This window comes from Taudactylus pleione, unplaced genomic scaffold, assembly GCF_031769625.1.
Source record: "Taudactylus pleione unplaced genomic scaffold, aTauple2 ptg001297l, whole genome shotgun sequence".
NCBI lineage: Eukaryota > Metazoa > Chordata > Amphibia > Anura > Myobatrachidae > Taudactylus > Taudactylus pleione.
In genome coordinates, this window is record NW_028285697.1 from 863,750 (window position 1) to 878,739 (window position 14,990).

General features: G+C 50.6%; 1 protein-coding gene across 1 annotated transcript; it reads right to left on the reverse strand.

Annotated features, from left to right (window-relative positions):
• Positions 1-372: 372 nt before the first annotated feature.
• CDK5 (cyclin dependent kinase 5) lies at positions 373-14,962 on the reverse strand. The gene is made up of 12 exons (XM_088462952.1): positions 14,851-14,962; positions 13,278-13,366; positions 11,499-11,566; positions 10,403-10,463; positions 10,058-10,114; positions 9,176-9,271; positions 6,805-6,879; positions 6,629-6,725; positions 6,368-6,437; positions 6,209-6,269; positions 5,310-5,390; positions 373-1,038 (listed from the first exon to the last, which is right to left on the reverse strand). The coding sequence occupies exons 1-12, from the start codon at positions 14,885-14,887 to the stop codon at positions 952-954; spliced, it is 879 nt and encodes a 292-aa protein (XP_088319078.1). The 5' UTR covers positions 14,888-14,962; the 3' UTR covers positions 373-951.
• Positions 14,963-14,990: the final 28 nt, after the last annotated feature.

Genomic DNA, 14,990 nt, shown 5'->3' on the forward strand with positions numbered 1-14,990 from the left:
ATTGGACCATTATCAGAATTATTAGAAATCGAAGCTATGTACCAATAAATGATCTTCCTTAATTAACTTAAACGGTGTGTGTATTGTGTCATTCATATAACACTGTTGCTGCACTCCTGGACTCTTTGTTTGCACCGGAGACACCTATGCATAGAGCCATTGAAAGTCTGGGTTATTTGTATTATGCTGCTCATTTATATTACTGAACATACGGATATAAATTAGAGAACACTCACGTTATTTCCGGATAGGTTTGAATTGCATGAGCCTTATAATGAATTGTTATATCTGCATAAAAACAAACCCTGGAGACGACCATTTCTCAGGCTATGGGTCATACAGTTCCAGGGTTAAAGAATTACACTCAAGTCATTCCAAAAAAAATTAATATACATTAAAATATACAATAATATAGGGAGAAATAATGAGTTCACGTTACAGATGATTCCCGAATAAATTACAGGGAGAAATGCATTGATGGGGGAGGGGGGGGGGGGGGGAAGGGGAGGTATTCTCTTGCAGTAAGGTTGAACAACTGGAATTTTGTAGCAGTGGAATGGTTCATCTTGATTGCGTCCCTGATAGGCTCCACCCACACAGAGGTCCTCAGTCCGCGGCAGGCTCCACCCACACAGAGGTCCTCAGTCCGTGGCATGGAACCACCCACACAAAGGTAGTCTGTGGCATGGAGCCACCCCAACAGAAGTCCTCAGACTGTTTCCATGGCAGTCAATCTTGCAGTGTGGAATGTACTTAGTCACATTAATAGGTACTGAGAAGCTAGACAAGCACCAGGCAGTACCCTGCCCAGTCTCGCTCTAACACGGTACGAGATGACGGACAGCGGGGAGTAGAGGTGGGTTGTGTAACCATGCAGAATGGGCAAGAAAAGGGCATGATGCGATATAGGGAATATGGAGAGGGAGGTACATGATTAATGTTGTAGGTGATTTACGGGGGGCAGAAGTCTGCAAAGTAAGGGTGCTGCAACGCCTCGTCTGCTGAAATCCTCTGTACTGGGTTACACTTCAATAAGTTCTGAAAACAAAGAGAATCAGAGTGAGAGAAAAGTGATACAGAAAATAGAGACATCACGGGCTGGTCAGAGGCAGACATGGGGCTAATACTACAGCCCGGGATGGGGATAATGCACAACCCACCAAACCTCCGCCATTTCCCAGGAGACACCTGTTGTCGTGTCTGCAGGAGGCGGAGAAAATATATACACCAGTAATCACAAATAAATCAGAACAGCTGTATCCATTATGAATGATGGATCGGAAGCTACTACTCAGGTCTGGTAACTGCATAACACTCCCCTGTGCTCATTATCCTGTTACGTAATGACAGCATTATCATCCAGCCATCGCTACGTCCCTGTGTGAGTCTTACTGTATCCGGCCATCGCTACGTCCCTGTGTGCGTCTTACTGTATCCGGCCATCGCTACGTCCCTGTGTGCGTCTTACTGTATCCGGCCATCGCTACGTCCTCGTGTGCGTCTTACTGTATCCGGCCATCGCTACGTCCCCGTGTGTCTTACTGTATCCAGCCATCGCTACGTCCCCGTGTGTCTTACTGTATCCGGCCATCGCTACGTCCTCGTGTGCGTCTTACTGTATCCGGCCATCGCTACGTCCCCGTGTGAGTCTTACTGTATCCGGCCATCGCTACGTCCCCGTGTGTCTTACTGTATCCAGCCATCGCTACGTCCCCGTGTGTCTTACTGTATCCGGCCATCGCTACGTCCTCGTGTGCGTCTTACTGTATCCGGCCATCGCTACGTCCCCGTGTGAGTCTTACTGTATCCGGCCATCGCTACGTCCCCGTGTGCGTCTTACTGTATCCGGCCATCGCTACGTCCTCGTGTGCGTCTTACTGTATCCGGCCATCGCTACGTCCCCGTGTGCGTCTTACTGTATCCGGCCATCGCTACGTCCCCGTGTGCGTCTTACTGTATCCAGCATGTAATAATACAAGATATTTAATGCAGCTTTCATGGTTTGTGCATTGGACGTTGAGCGGTAACACTTGGGGTTACGCAGAGACAAGAGGAAGCATCACCAGAAGGTATACAGTGCGATTCCTGCGTCCCATGCGGTGCTTTATATAATATATGGCTGTCATGGAGTTTCTCAGAAAAGGAAATTATTAAATAATAATCTACTTATTTCCTTTTCACTCTTTTGCAGCAATCAATGAACCCAAACAATACATGAAGCAGAGGATGGGTTACTTAGTCCTCTCTGTGTCACCCCCTCCCCTGTAGAATGTAAGCTCTCACGAGCAGGGCCCTCTTCCCTCATGTGCTGTCCCTTCCCGGACTTCTATCATCAACTACTTCCCATTGCCTACAGCGGCACCTGTCCCCTGGGTACTATGACGGCTGATGCAGCAATGTGTATAAACCTTGTACATGTGCTGTACTCTGCGCTGTACTCTGTGCGTCACTTTGTTCTTACTGTTTCTGTTCTTTGTAAAGTGCTGCAGACCCCATATGGCGCCATATAAATGAAGGATAATACAATGAGGTGGATGCAGCGCACTATAGGTCATGTGTATTGTGTAACAAGCTATTTCCTTCCGTACTGAGCATTCGCAGAAGAGATCACATGCAGAAGATAATGGGGTAGATGTATTATAGTGGCACGTTAAGTGCCGCTATAACGCTTCCTGCTTCGCCTCTTTACCGAGGAGAAGCGAGAAGCACTACCGATGAGATGTAAGAACATCTCACCGGCCGGAGAGGGGGAGCGTTAACTCCTCCCTCCGGCGCTACCCGCTACAGACCACATCGCATCAGCCTAGTGCTGATGCGATGTGTGTCAGGCCCGGCCGGCTCCACTGAGCATTCGCGGGATCTCGCAAGTATCGCGAGATCCCCGCGTGCAGCCCTGGAGCCGGTAGCCGCCACAGCAGGGACAGCGCTGTCCCTGCTGTGGGTATAGCCTAGCGCCAGGCTGTAGCTGTCGATAACAACAGCTACAGCCGGCCGACCGGTCAGACGATCTGACCGTTCGTACATAGCCCAGGCTGTCGGGGCTGCTATATCTTGTAGATAGCAGCGCCGATAATGACAGGGGCGCACGGCGCCCCTGTCATTTACCGCCCAGACCCCCGATCATACATCGGGGAGAAACGGTATCAGCGCACTTAACGTGCGCTGATACAGTTTCTGGGCTTCATACATCTCCCCCATTGAGCGGTGAAGGTATGAAGCCATGATAATCCCAATAACTTACATACATCGTCTGCTGGGGCCTCAGTCCTATATGCGACGGCGATTATCATCACTTATAGGATGCGTCCCTATTACTGCTAGCGCCTCATGTCTATGCCGCAGGTAGGCCTGCCTACGCACGCACACCTCCTTCCTCCATCTTGGAAGAGCAGGGTTTGTAGTCCTCATGGCGGCTCATGGGAGAGAGGACTGATGGTGCGTCCTTAGATGACAGTCCCGGTGATGAACGTCCTACAGGAACTTGTTTGGCTCATCAATACAGAAACCACCACGTAGCTTCCCCGATCTCGGCCAGTTCACAGTCAGATTTAATGCGGAAATATATAGTAAGCCAAAATAAACCTAGTCCCAAATGCAATAAGCCTGAGATTTGGTCTGAATGACCATCAGATAGCTGGCAGAAGAATAGCAGAGGGCCAGGACGTCAAAGCCGGCCCAGCTAAGTCTTGTTGGTAAAACGGACCCCGACTTATCCGCCATTTCCGAAGTAGCAGCTTCGATAACATGAATATGGCCATGACGGCGATAGCCAGCTCCTTTGTAGCAGAATTAGTGGCAGACGGTTTATCTTTCTTTTCTCGTCTTCCTTGGGCCTGTAGCGGCGATCACTAGATAGGCTGAACTGAGCCGCTCTGTAACCGCAGCATTCCACAATCTGGCTAATGAGCGCGTGGTGGGAGAGACCACTCCCCTGGGATGAGCACCATGCTGACACAGGGAAGTCCACTTCCAAATTATCCATCCCTGGGATGAACATGGCCAATACTGCTGGGACACACTAATCCACCCAACGGAGTATCCTGCCCGTTGCCATTGTTGCCCCGTTGCAGGTGGCATTGTCCAGCTGGATACAAATGGCTGTAACCTGGAGGAGCCGAGCTCATAGCAAAGCATTTAGCACAGACGGAGAGGTACGTGTAACAGCTGTAATAGCTTATTACTTGCAGGCAGAGAGTATGTCCAATGTTTTAAAAAGGCAATAATTTAAAAGTCATTTAAAAAACGCAGAACAAGGTTGGTTTTGCCTTTTAAATGATTGCCCCTTTAAAACATCATTCAGACTTGCCGATGCCTGCAACTCACAGGCTTTTACATTTAACCCTGAGCTTGAGAATGTCTTTGCCTCTTCAAGGACTAAAGACCCTGCATGTGAAGGTTCCGATTCCCTGCTCCTCATCACGTCAGGCTGGCATCCATGGTCACACCGGTTCTATACCAGATGGAAAGGGGGTGACCCCAGCTGTGGTCGGCTCTCTGCAGCCACCACAAAAAGAATTGATGAGTGGTATTTGCCAAAAAGGGGGTTGAACTGTGACCACTTGGCCAACATCAGGATATGGAGGATCAAACATTGGAGACATGGACTGCACCGGAACAAGATGGCTTCATGCAACGATGGTCTGATAACACAGAGGTTTCACCTGTTTCTGAGCGGCCAAATCATTCTCCTGTAGTAATAGAGTGACCCTTGTGCTGAAAGGCGGTCCGGATATACCATGCGCGGGCGATGTCATGACGACTGTCTAGCATTTCCGCTGCTAGCTGCAAATGGGACAGAGGAGAGGCCGAGCTACTGTAGCGTTTATCCAGGCATAAATCTTACAACTTTCTATCGGAAAACGTGATGCCACGATCGCCGTAACCGTGGCGATTATCATCATCCGATTTATATGGTGCCACAAGGGTTCTTCAGCGCCATTAGCTACTGTAGGTGTAAAACAAGGTACAGACGAGGAACATAACTGTGCATAACTGTGTGGATGATACAGAAGGAGAGGGCCCTGCTCGCCAGCGGGTACAGTCTATGGCACGGGAAATAGAGAGACAGGGAATCAGAGATTGAGCAGGCCGGGCGCCATGCAAATAAACAGAGAGCCTGAGAAAAGGACGTCGGGGAGGACACTGATTACAACAAATATAAAAATGGTTTGGAAAACGCTAATAAATTCGCATTGGGCTCTCTCAATTCACCAACCTGTCTGCAAACTATAAGCAGTGTGTAGGAATGAGGGCGGCACACATGCCAAGCACAAACCAGGGAGTGCCAGAGAGAACGGAGCTCAGAGTACCTGTAACAGATCCCTCCCGGTGGCATTCAGCTTGGGCACAACATTCACCAGGGATGTGGTAGCTGGATACATGGGGTACGGCTGAAACAAAGACCAAAGTCCTGAGATTAGCGGATGATACAGGTCTAGGAGTTTACAGTCCGTCAGTCACAGGATATATAGAAAAGGACAATTCCGCTTCATAAAAGTTTTTATACATAATAGACTCGCGCACGTTCGTATAATTTAGCTGGGCGCCACCCCCCATGAAAGCGTGATGTGCAGCGTAGACAGCAGAACATTAGGCCTATCCTCTGCACCCGGCGAAATGACACATGAAACAGACGGGAGGGAGGTTCCATGGGCGGCTACTAAAGAGGGGCGCGTCTGTCTTTTCCTAACCCAGACCCAACTAGAAAGCATCTACCAGGACATTTAGGAACATGTGTTCCATTTATAACACAAGGCTAGTGATGGAGCCATAGGAGGACATTCAACTAGCCGCAAAGTTATGTACTTATGTTTCTGCGCAAGTTATGGTAAGAAGATCACTCATTTTCCCTCGAAACCCAAAGAAAAGCAAAACTATGTGTATTATATCAGGCAATCAATACCTACATGTTACATAACGCTGGAGCCTACTATGAAACCACGTGGCTAACTGACATTACCCCCATCATCTAAGACTTGGACCCAAGATTACATTTATAGAGATATTAATTTCAGTTCTCAGTATCTTGCTGGGAGAAAAACACCCAAAACTCACTCTTATTTCTCTTGTGCACGTTTAACTCCTACAATTTATGATGAAAAGGCGCAGAAAGACAGAGAGTGGCAATTGCCGCTTGTTGAGTCACTGTGTTCAGGCCTCTCAGCGGATTAGATTTTATCCCACATCTAACACCAATTCCCACACTCACCTTATAGTCTGGTAACTTTGTCATAGCTGGCCACTGCTCTTCCGTTGGAGTCCCAAGCAACGTACAACGGGTTAAGGAAAGCGACAGAACAACATAATTACATGTAACTATGCCAATTGACCCACTCACATTCTTGCACCGACAACCCAAAAAGGATATCGGAAGATCCGCTTCAGTTGGTCATCTACATCATTACCGGGGAACAGCGGCCTCCCGGCATTGGCCAGCTCTGACCAGTGAAGAAAAGAAACCTTGAATTATGGGATGGAGGGGGGTCTGAGAAGAACTGGAGATCAGTCCCTGTCACAATTACTTTATTATGAAATGAAAGAGAGCAGGAACAGCTTTATATCAATGATACATAATTCTATCCCAGTCTGGACATCAAGACACACTGCAATAATCCATTCCCCTCTTTACCTGCAAAGATACAGCCAGCTGACCACATGTCTATGGAAGTAGAGTAAAGTTTGGCACCAAATAGTACGTCAGGCGGGCGATACCAAAGCGTCACCACCTGGAAACAAAGAAAAATGAACATATAGCAAATGGCTAAGGAGATTCCTGTATACCAAGCACGTCAATACAGATCTTACCTCTGCGGAATAACAACGAACCGGGATCCCGAACGCTCTGGCAAGGCCGAAGTCTGCAAGCTTCAACTCCCCGTTCTGAAACAGACAGCGCTCGTTCACACAGGTACTCTACAGCACAAATACTATTACTTACACACACTACAGAAAGTAGGTGTATGCGCCCAGAAATGTGTGGTTACAATGCGACACCCTGAATAATACATTACAGATTTCATATGACGTATACACTGAGAGCTGACCTATCCTTATCCTTATTCTGTGCAACGTACCCCACACAGAGCCGACCTATCCTACTCCGCATTCTATGTGACGTATCCTCACAGAACCGATCTATCCTAAGCATCATTCTATGTGATGTATCCTCACACAGAGCCGACCTATCCTAAGCCTCATTCTATGTGACGTATCCTCACAGAGCCGACCTATTCTAATCCTCATCTATGTGACGTATCCTCACACACAGCAGACCTATTCTAATCCTCATCTATGTGACGTATCCTCACACACAGCAGACCTATTCTAATCCTCATCTATGTGACGTATCCTCACACAGAGCTGACCTATCCTAAGCCTCATTCTATGTGACGTATCCTCACACAGAGCTGACCTATCCTAAGCATCATTCAATGTGACGTATCCTCACACAGAGCCGACCTATCCTAAGCCTCATTCTATGTGACGTATCCTCACACAGAGCCGACCTATCCTAAGCCTCATTCTATGTGACGTATCCTCACACAGAGCTGACCTATCCTAAGCATCATTCAATGTGACGTATCCTCACACAGAGCTGACCTATCCTAAGCCTCATTCTATGTGACGTATCCTCACACAGAGCTGACCTATCCTAAGCATCATTCAATGTGACGTATCCTCACACAGAGCTGACCTATCCTAAGCCTCATTCTATGTGACGTATCCTCACACAGAGCTGACCTATCCTAAGCCTCATTCTGTGTGACGTATCCTCACACAGAGCTGACCTATCCTAAGCATCATTCAATGTGACGTATCCTCACACAGAGCTGACCTATCCTAAGCCTCATTCTGTGTGACGTATCCTCACACAGAGCTGACCTATCCTAAGCATCATTCAATGTGACGTATCCTCACACAGAGCTGACCTATCCTAAGCATCATTCAATGTGACGTATCCTCACACAGAGCTGACCTATCCTAAGCCTCATTCAATGTGACGTATCCTCACACAGAGCTGACCTATCCTAAGCCTCATTCTATGTGACGTATCCTCACACAGAGCTGACCTATCCTAAGCCTCATTCTATGTGACGTATCCTCACACAGAGCTGACCTATCCTAAGCATCATTCAATGTGACGTATCCTCACACAGAGCTGACCTATCCTAAGCCTCATTCTATGTGACGTATCCTCACACAGAGCTGACCTATCCTAAGCATCATTCAATGTGACGTATCCTCACACAGAGCTGACCTATCCTAAGCCTCATTCTATGTGACGTATCCTCACACAGAGCTGACCTATCCTAAGCCTCATTCTGTGTGACATATCCTCACACAGAGCTGACCTATCCTAAGCCTCATTCTGTGTGACGTATCCTCACACAGAGCTGACCTATCCTAAGCATCATTCAATGTGACGTATCCTCACACAGAGCTGACCTATCCTAAGCATCATTCAATGTGACGTATCCTCGCACAGAGCTGACCTATCCTAAGCCTCATTCTATGTGACGTATCCTCACACAGAGCTGACCTATCCTAAGCCTCATTCTATGTGACGTATCCTCACACAGAGCTGACCTATCCTAAGCATCATTCAATGTGACGTATCCTCACACAGAGCTGACCTATCCTAAGCCTCATTCTATGTGACGTATCCTCACACAGAGCTGACCTATCCTAAGCATCATTCAATGTGACGTATCCTCACACAGAGCTGACCTATCCTAAGCCTCATTCTATGTGACGTATCCTCACACAGAGCTGACCTATCCTAAGCCTCATTCTGTGTGACATATCCTCACACAGAGCTGACCTATCCTAAGCCTCATTCTGTGTGACGTATCCTCACACAGAGCTGACCTATCCTAAGCATCATTCAATGTGACGTATCCTCACACAGAGCTGACCTATCCTAAGCATCATTCAATGTGACGTATCCTCACACAGAGCTGACCTATCCTAAGCCTCATTCAATGTGACGTATCCTCACACAGAGCTGACCTATCTTGAGCCTAGAGACATTATACAACGGAGCAGCTCCCCACCTATACACAGGACAAAGGTCTGCATATCTGAGGAGCAGATGGCCTATTATACCGAGCCAGCCAGCTTATGTGCGCTATATACCCATCTACCCTCATGTCTGGAGGCCACTGCGGATTCTCACCCTGTTGATGAGCAGATTCTGCGGCTTGAGGTCTCGGTGCAGAACGTTGCGGCTGTGACAGAACGCCAGACCTTTCAGCAGCTGATACATGAAGGACTGACGAGACAGGAAGCAGAGTGGTTAGGGCCAGTAATGCTTTATAGAAGTTATAATACACCCTGACCAATACAGATTATTATGGAACAAGGGTAGGAGTTAGTCTGGGTCTGATTCAGTCGTCACTAAACTCTATTGTGTGTCACATAAAATAAGATTCAAAATTATTTTATTCTAAAACACAATCCTGTAGTAAACAGAGGGCACTGCCAGGCAGAGCTTTGGTAACATTCAAAATGGAACAGACAGACACAGAAAGCAGGTGCGCCCACCAAAACAAGTCGGCACCACAACACACACCAAGTGTGCCCGCCAAAACAGGTCGGCACCACAATACACACCAAGTGCGCCCACCAAAACAAGTCGGCACCACAACACACACCAAGTGTGCCCGCCAAAACAGGTCGGCACCACAATACACACCAAGTGTGCCCGCCAAAACAGGTCGGCACCACAATACACACCAAGTGCGCCCACCAAAACAAGTCGGCACCACAACACACACCAAGTGTGCCCGCCAAAACAGGTCGGCACCACAACACACACCAAGTGTGCCCACCAGTACAACAAATGACAATTGAAAAACAGATAACAAATAGCCAGTTGGTGTCATTATACCGGCCTTTCAGACAGATCATAACATACCAATATCTATGGTGGCCCAGCCACGGCCTTTTACGCGACGCAGGTGGCCCAGCCACGGCCTTTTACGCGACGCAGGTGGCCCAGCCACGGCCTTTTACGCGACGCAGGTGGCCTTATAGGCAATAGACAGATAAATCTCACCTTAACAATCTCTGGGTCCAAGTCCCCATTACAGCTGTCAAAGTACTTCTTCAGGTCCTGAAATACAGAGGAAGAAGAGCCGATGATCATGGATACACCAACACTACTAGAGGGGTCATGGATTTGAGATGTTCCCTGTGCAAATTGCCCAATACCACATTATAATGTTATATATCAGGGGCAGCCAGCTTATCCACCATGATCATGTCTGACCCTCCAGCTGCCCGGGCACTCACAGCAGGCACCCACAGCGGGGCATTGCACCCGTGCCAATTGTCGTCACACAGGCGTAAATCAGTGATCGCAGCACAGAACCTGCACATTGGATAGAAGACAGCCGCTCACCTGATCACAGTACTCAAACACGAGCGTCAGCTTCTTGTCACTGTGAAGAACGTCATGTAACCTGTTAACAAACAATTTACTGTCAGCCTGGAAACGCGCACACACATCATCCCCGGGGGCATTACTGGGTGCAGCCTGGAAACGCGCACACACATCATCCCCGGGGGCATTACTGGGAGCAGCCTGGAAACGCGCACACACACATTATCCCCGGGGCCATTACTGGGAGCAGCCTGGAAACGCGCACACACATTATCCCCGGGGGCATTACTGGGTGCAGCCTGGAAACGCGCACACACATCATCCCCGGGGGCAGTACTGGGAGCAGTCAGGAAACGCGCACACACATCATCCCCGGGGGCAGCACTGGGAGCAGCCTGGAAACGCGCACACACATCATCCCCGGGGGCATTACTGGGTGCAGCCTGGAAACGCGCACACACATCATCCCCGGGGGCATTACTGGGAGCAGCCTGGAAACGCGCACACACACATTATCCCCGGGGCCATTACTGGGAGCAGCCTGGAAACGCGCACACACATCATCCCCGGGGGCATTACTGGGTGCAGCCTGGAAACGCGCACACACATCATCCCCGGGGGCAGCACTGGGAGCAGTCAGGAAACGCGCACACACACATCATCCCCGGGGGCAGCACTGGGAGCAGCCTGGAAACGCGCACACACACATCATCCCCGGGGGCAGCACTGGGAGCAGCCTGGAAACGCGCACACACACATCATCCCCGGGGGCAGCACTGGGAGCAGCCTGGAAACGCGCACACACACATCATCCCCGGGGGCAGCACTGGGAGCAGCCTGGAAACGCGCACACACACATCATCCCCGGGGGCAGCACTGGGAGCAGCCTGGAAACGCGCACACACACATCATCCCCGGGGGCAGCACTGGGAGCAGCCTGGAAACGCGCACACACATCATCCCCGGGGGCAGCACTGGGAGCAGTCCAGCTAACCAACGATTACATGCCACATGTATGTATAGGGAACTCACTAATCTATCATCACCGGGCTATGAGGCCGCGTACACCCTGCTCCCACAATAATTCACCATTAATAGCCAGCTGCCTCCTTACCTAACAATGTTCTTGTGCTTTAGCTCTTTCAGTAAGCAGATCTCCCGCAGTGCCGAGCTGGGAACACCCTGCAGAGACAGAGACAGCCGCATGTGGTCACAGCAGAGACAGAGACAGCCGCATGTGGTCACAGCAGAGACAGAGACACCCGCATGTGGTCACAGCAGAGACAGAGACACCCGCATGTGGTCACAGCAGAGACAGAGACACCCGCATGTGGTTACAGCAGAGACACCCGCATGTGGTTACAGCAGAGACACCCGCATGTGGTTACAGCAGAGACACCCGCATGTGGTTACAGCAGAGACACCCGCATGTGGTTACAGCAGAGACACCCGCATGTGGTTACAGCAGAGACACCCGCATGTGGTTACAGCAGAGACACCCGCATGTGGTTACAGCAGAGACACCCGCATGTGGTTACAGCAGAGACACCCGCATGTGGTTACAGCAGAGACACCCGCATGTGGTTACAGCAGAGACACCCGCATGTGGTTACAGCAGAGACACCCGCATGTGGTTACAGCAGAGACACCCGCATGTGGTTACAGCAGAGACACCCGCATGTGGTTACAGCAGAGACACCCGCATGTGGTTACAGCAGAGACACCCGCATGTGGTTACAGCAGAGACACCCGCATGTGGTTACAGCAGAGACACCCGCATGTGGTTACAGCAGAGACACCCGCATGTGGTTACAGCAGAGACACCCGCATGTGGTTACAGCAGAGACACCCGCATGTGGTTACAGCAGAGACACCCGCATGTGGTTACAGCAGAGACACCCGCATGTGGTTACAGCAGAGACACCCGCATGTGGTTACAGCAGAGACACCCGCATGTGGTTACAGCAGAGACACCCGCATGTGGTTACAGCAGAGACACCCGCATGTGGTTACAGCAGAGACACCCGCATGTGGTTACAGCAGAGACACCCGCATGTGGTTACAGCAGAGACACCCGCATGTGGTTACAGCAGAGACACCCGCATGTGGTTACAGCAGAGACACCCGCATGTGGTTACAGCAGAGACACCCGCATGTGGTTACAGCAGAGACACCCGCATGTGGTTACAGCAGAGACACCCGCATGTGGTTACAGCAGAGACACCCGCATGTGGTTACAGCAGAGACACCCGCATGTGGTTACAGCAGAGACACCCGCATGTGGTTACAGCAGAGACACCCGCATGTGGTTACAGCAGAGACACCCGCATGTGGTTACAGCAGAGACACCCGCATGTGGTTACAGCAGAGACACCCGCATGTTACAGCAGAGACACCCGCATGTTACAGCAGAGACACCTGCATGTTACAGCAGAGACAGAGACACCCGCATGTTACAGCAGAGACAGAGACACCCGCATGTTACAGCAGAGACAGAGACACCCGCATGTTACAGCAGAGACAGAGACACCCGCATGTGGTCACAGCAGAGACAGAGACACCCGCATGTGGTCACAGCAGAGACAGAGACACCCGCATGTGGTCACAGCAGAGACAGAGACACCCGCATGTGGTCACAGCAGAGACAGAGACACCCGCATGTGGTTACAGCAGAGACAGAGACACCCGCATGTGGTTACAGCAGAGACAGAGACACCCGCATGTGGTTACAGCAGAGACACCCGCATGTGGTTACAGCAGAGACACCCGCATGTGGTTACAGCAGAGACAGAGACACCCGCATGTTACAGCAGAGACAGAGACACCCGCATGTTACAGCAGGTACCAGCAACCATCCCATCATTCCCTGGGCCTATCACACAGCCCCTCTCACCTCATCATCATCATCCAGCCGCACACGTTTCAGAGCCACAATCTCATGCGTCTCACGGTTTTTAGCTTTAAACACGGTTCCATAGGTACCTGAGAGAGACAACAGACATGAGAACCTGGAACACGGACTGTATGTAACAAGATGTATCTCCTGTACTGTGAGAGAATTCACACAGGTCACTAGGGATCGGGGGACAGGGCTCCGGCACCAGGAGTAGGGATCGGGGGGACAGGGCTCCGGCACCAGGAGTAGGGATCGAGGGACAGGGCTCCGGCACCAGGAGTAGGGATCGGGGGGACAGGGATCTGTGGCTATGAGCAAGTATCAGGAACAGGACTGTGTGGCTATGAGTAGGAATTGGGGACAGGACTGTGAATAAGGGTAGGAATCAGGGACAAGACTCAGTTGCTAATAGTAGGGATCCGGGACAGGACTCAGAAGTTAACAATAGGGATCAGCAACAGAACTCACAGGATAACGGTAGGGATCTGTGAGGCTATGCATAGGGATCAGGGACAGCACGTTGTGGCTATAGTTAGGGATCTGTGAGGTTAAGGGGATGTGGTTAAGAACCGACAACCGGGATGCCGTCTGCTGGAACCAGAATCCCGATCGCCGAGAGAACACCGGCGCCGGAATCCCGACATGACTGGGGATGCCGACACAGACGGCATCCCAATCATAAAGTGACCGGAGAAAGGTTAGGCTTCAGACAGTGGGGGTTAGGTTCAGGCACCACCGGAGGGAGGGTTAGGCACTAAGAAGGGAAGGTTAGGGTGCAGGAAAGGAGGGCTAGGAGGTAAATAGGACAGGGGAACATTACTCACTGTCCCATCGGGATTTGAACCATCGGGATGCCGCTGTCAGTGTACTGACAGCTGACATCCCGTCCATCGGTATTTCATACCGATTCCAGGCTAAGAATTGGGGACAGTGAACGGAGGCTATGGCTAGGAATACAGTATGTGAGGCTATAGGTAGGGATCAGGGACAGGACTCGGGAGCTATAGGTAGGGATCAGGGACAGGACTCGGGAGCTATAGGTAGGGATCAGGGACAGGACTCGGGAGCTATAGGTAGGGATCAGGGACAGGACTCGGGAGCTATAGGTAGGGATCAGGGACAGGACTCGGGAGCTATAGGTAGGGATCAGGGACAGGACTCGGGAGCTATAGGTAGGGATCAGGGACAGGACTCGGGAGCTATAGGTAGGGATCTCTGAGGCTAGGAGTAGAGATTGGAGACAGGGCGCTGAGACTATAGGTAGGGATCTGTGAGGTATTGGGATCAGGAACATGATCTGACGCTAGGGGTAGGGATCAGGGACAAGACTGAGGCTATAGGTAGGGATCTTTGAGGCTAGGAGTATGGATCAGGGACAGGACTAAAGCTATAGGTAGGGATCTGTGTGACTATGGGTAGGGATCATGGAGATGATCTGACACGGGGTAGGGATCTCCGAGGCTATGGTAGGGAGAGGACCTCTGTGGCTAACGATGGGGTTCGGCACTCAGAGACGTACTAGGCCTTCATCCCCGGCCTCTCCTAGCTGCCCCATGCCGGCTCTCCTCACCCTCTCCGATCTTCTCCAGCTTCTCGTACTTCTGCATGTCTCCGCTGTCAGGCCGCGCTCACACTGCGCATGTGCGTCTCCGGCACGCCCTCCTCATCGGCTATGCAAAGTTGTAGGGCTTTACCAAATGGCAATAGGCT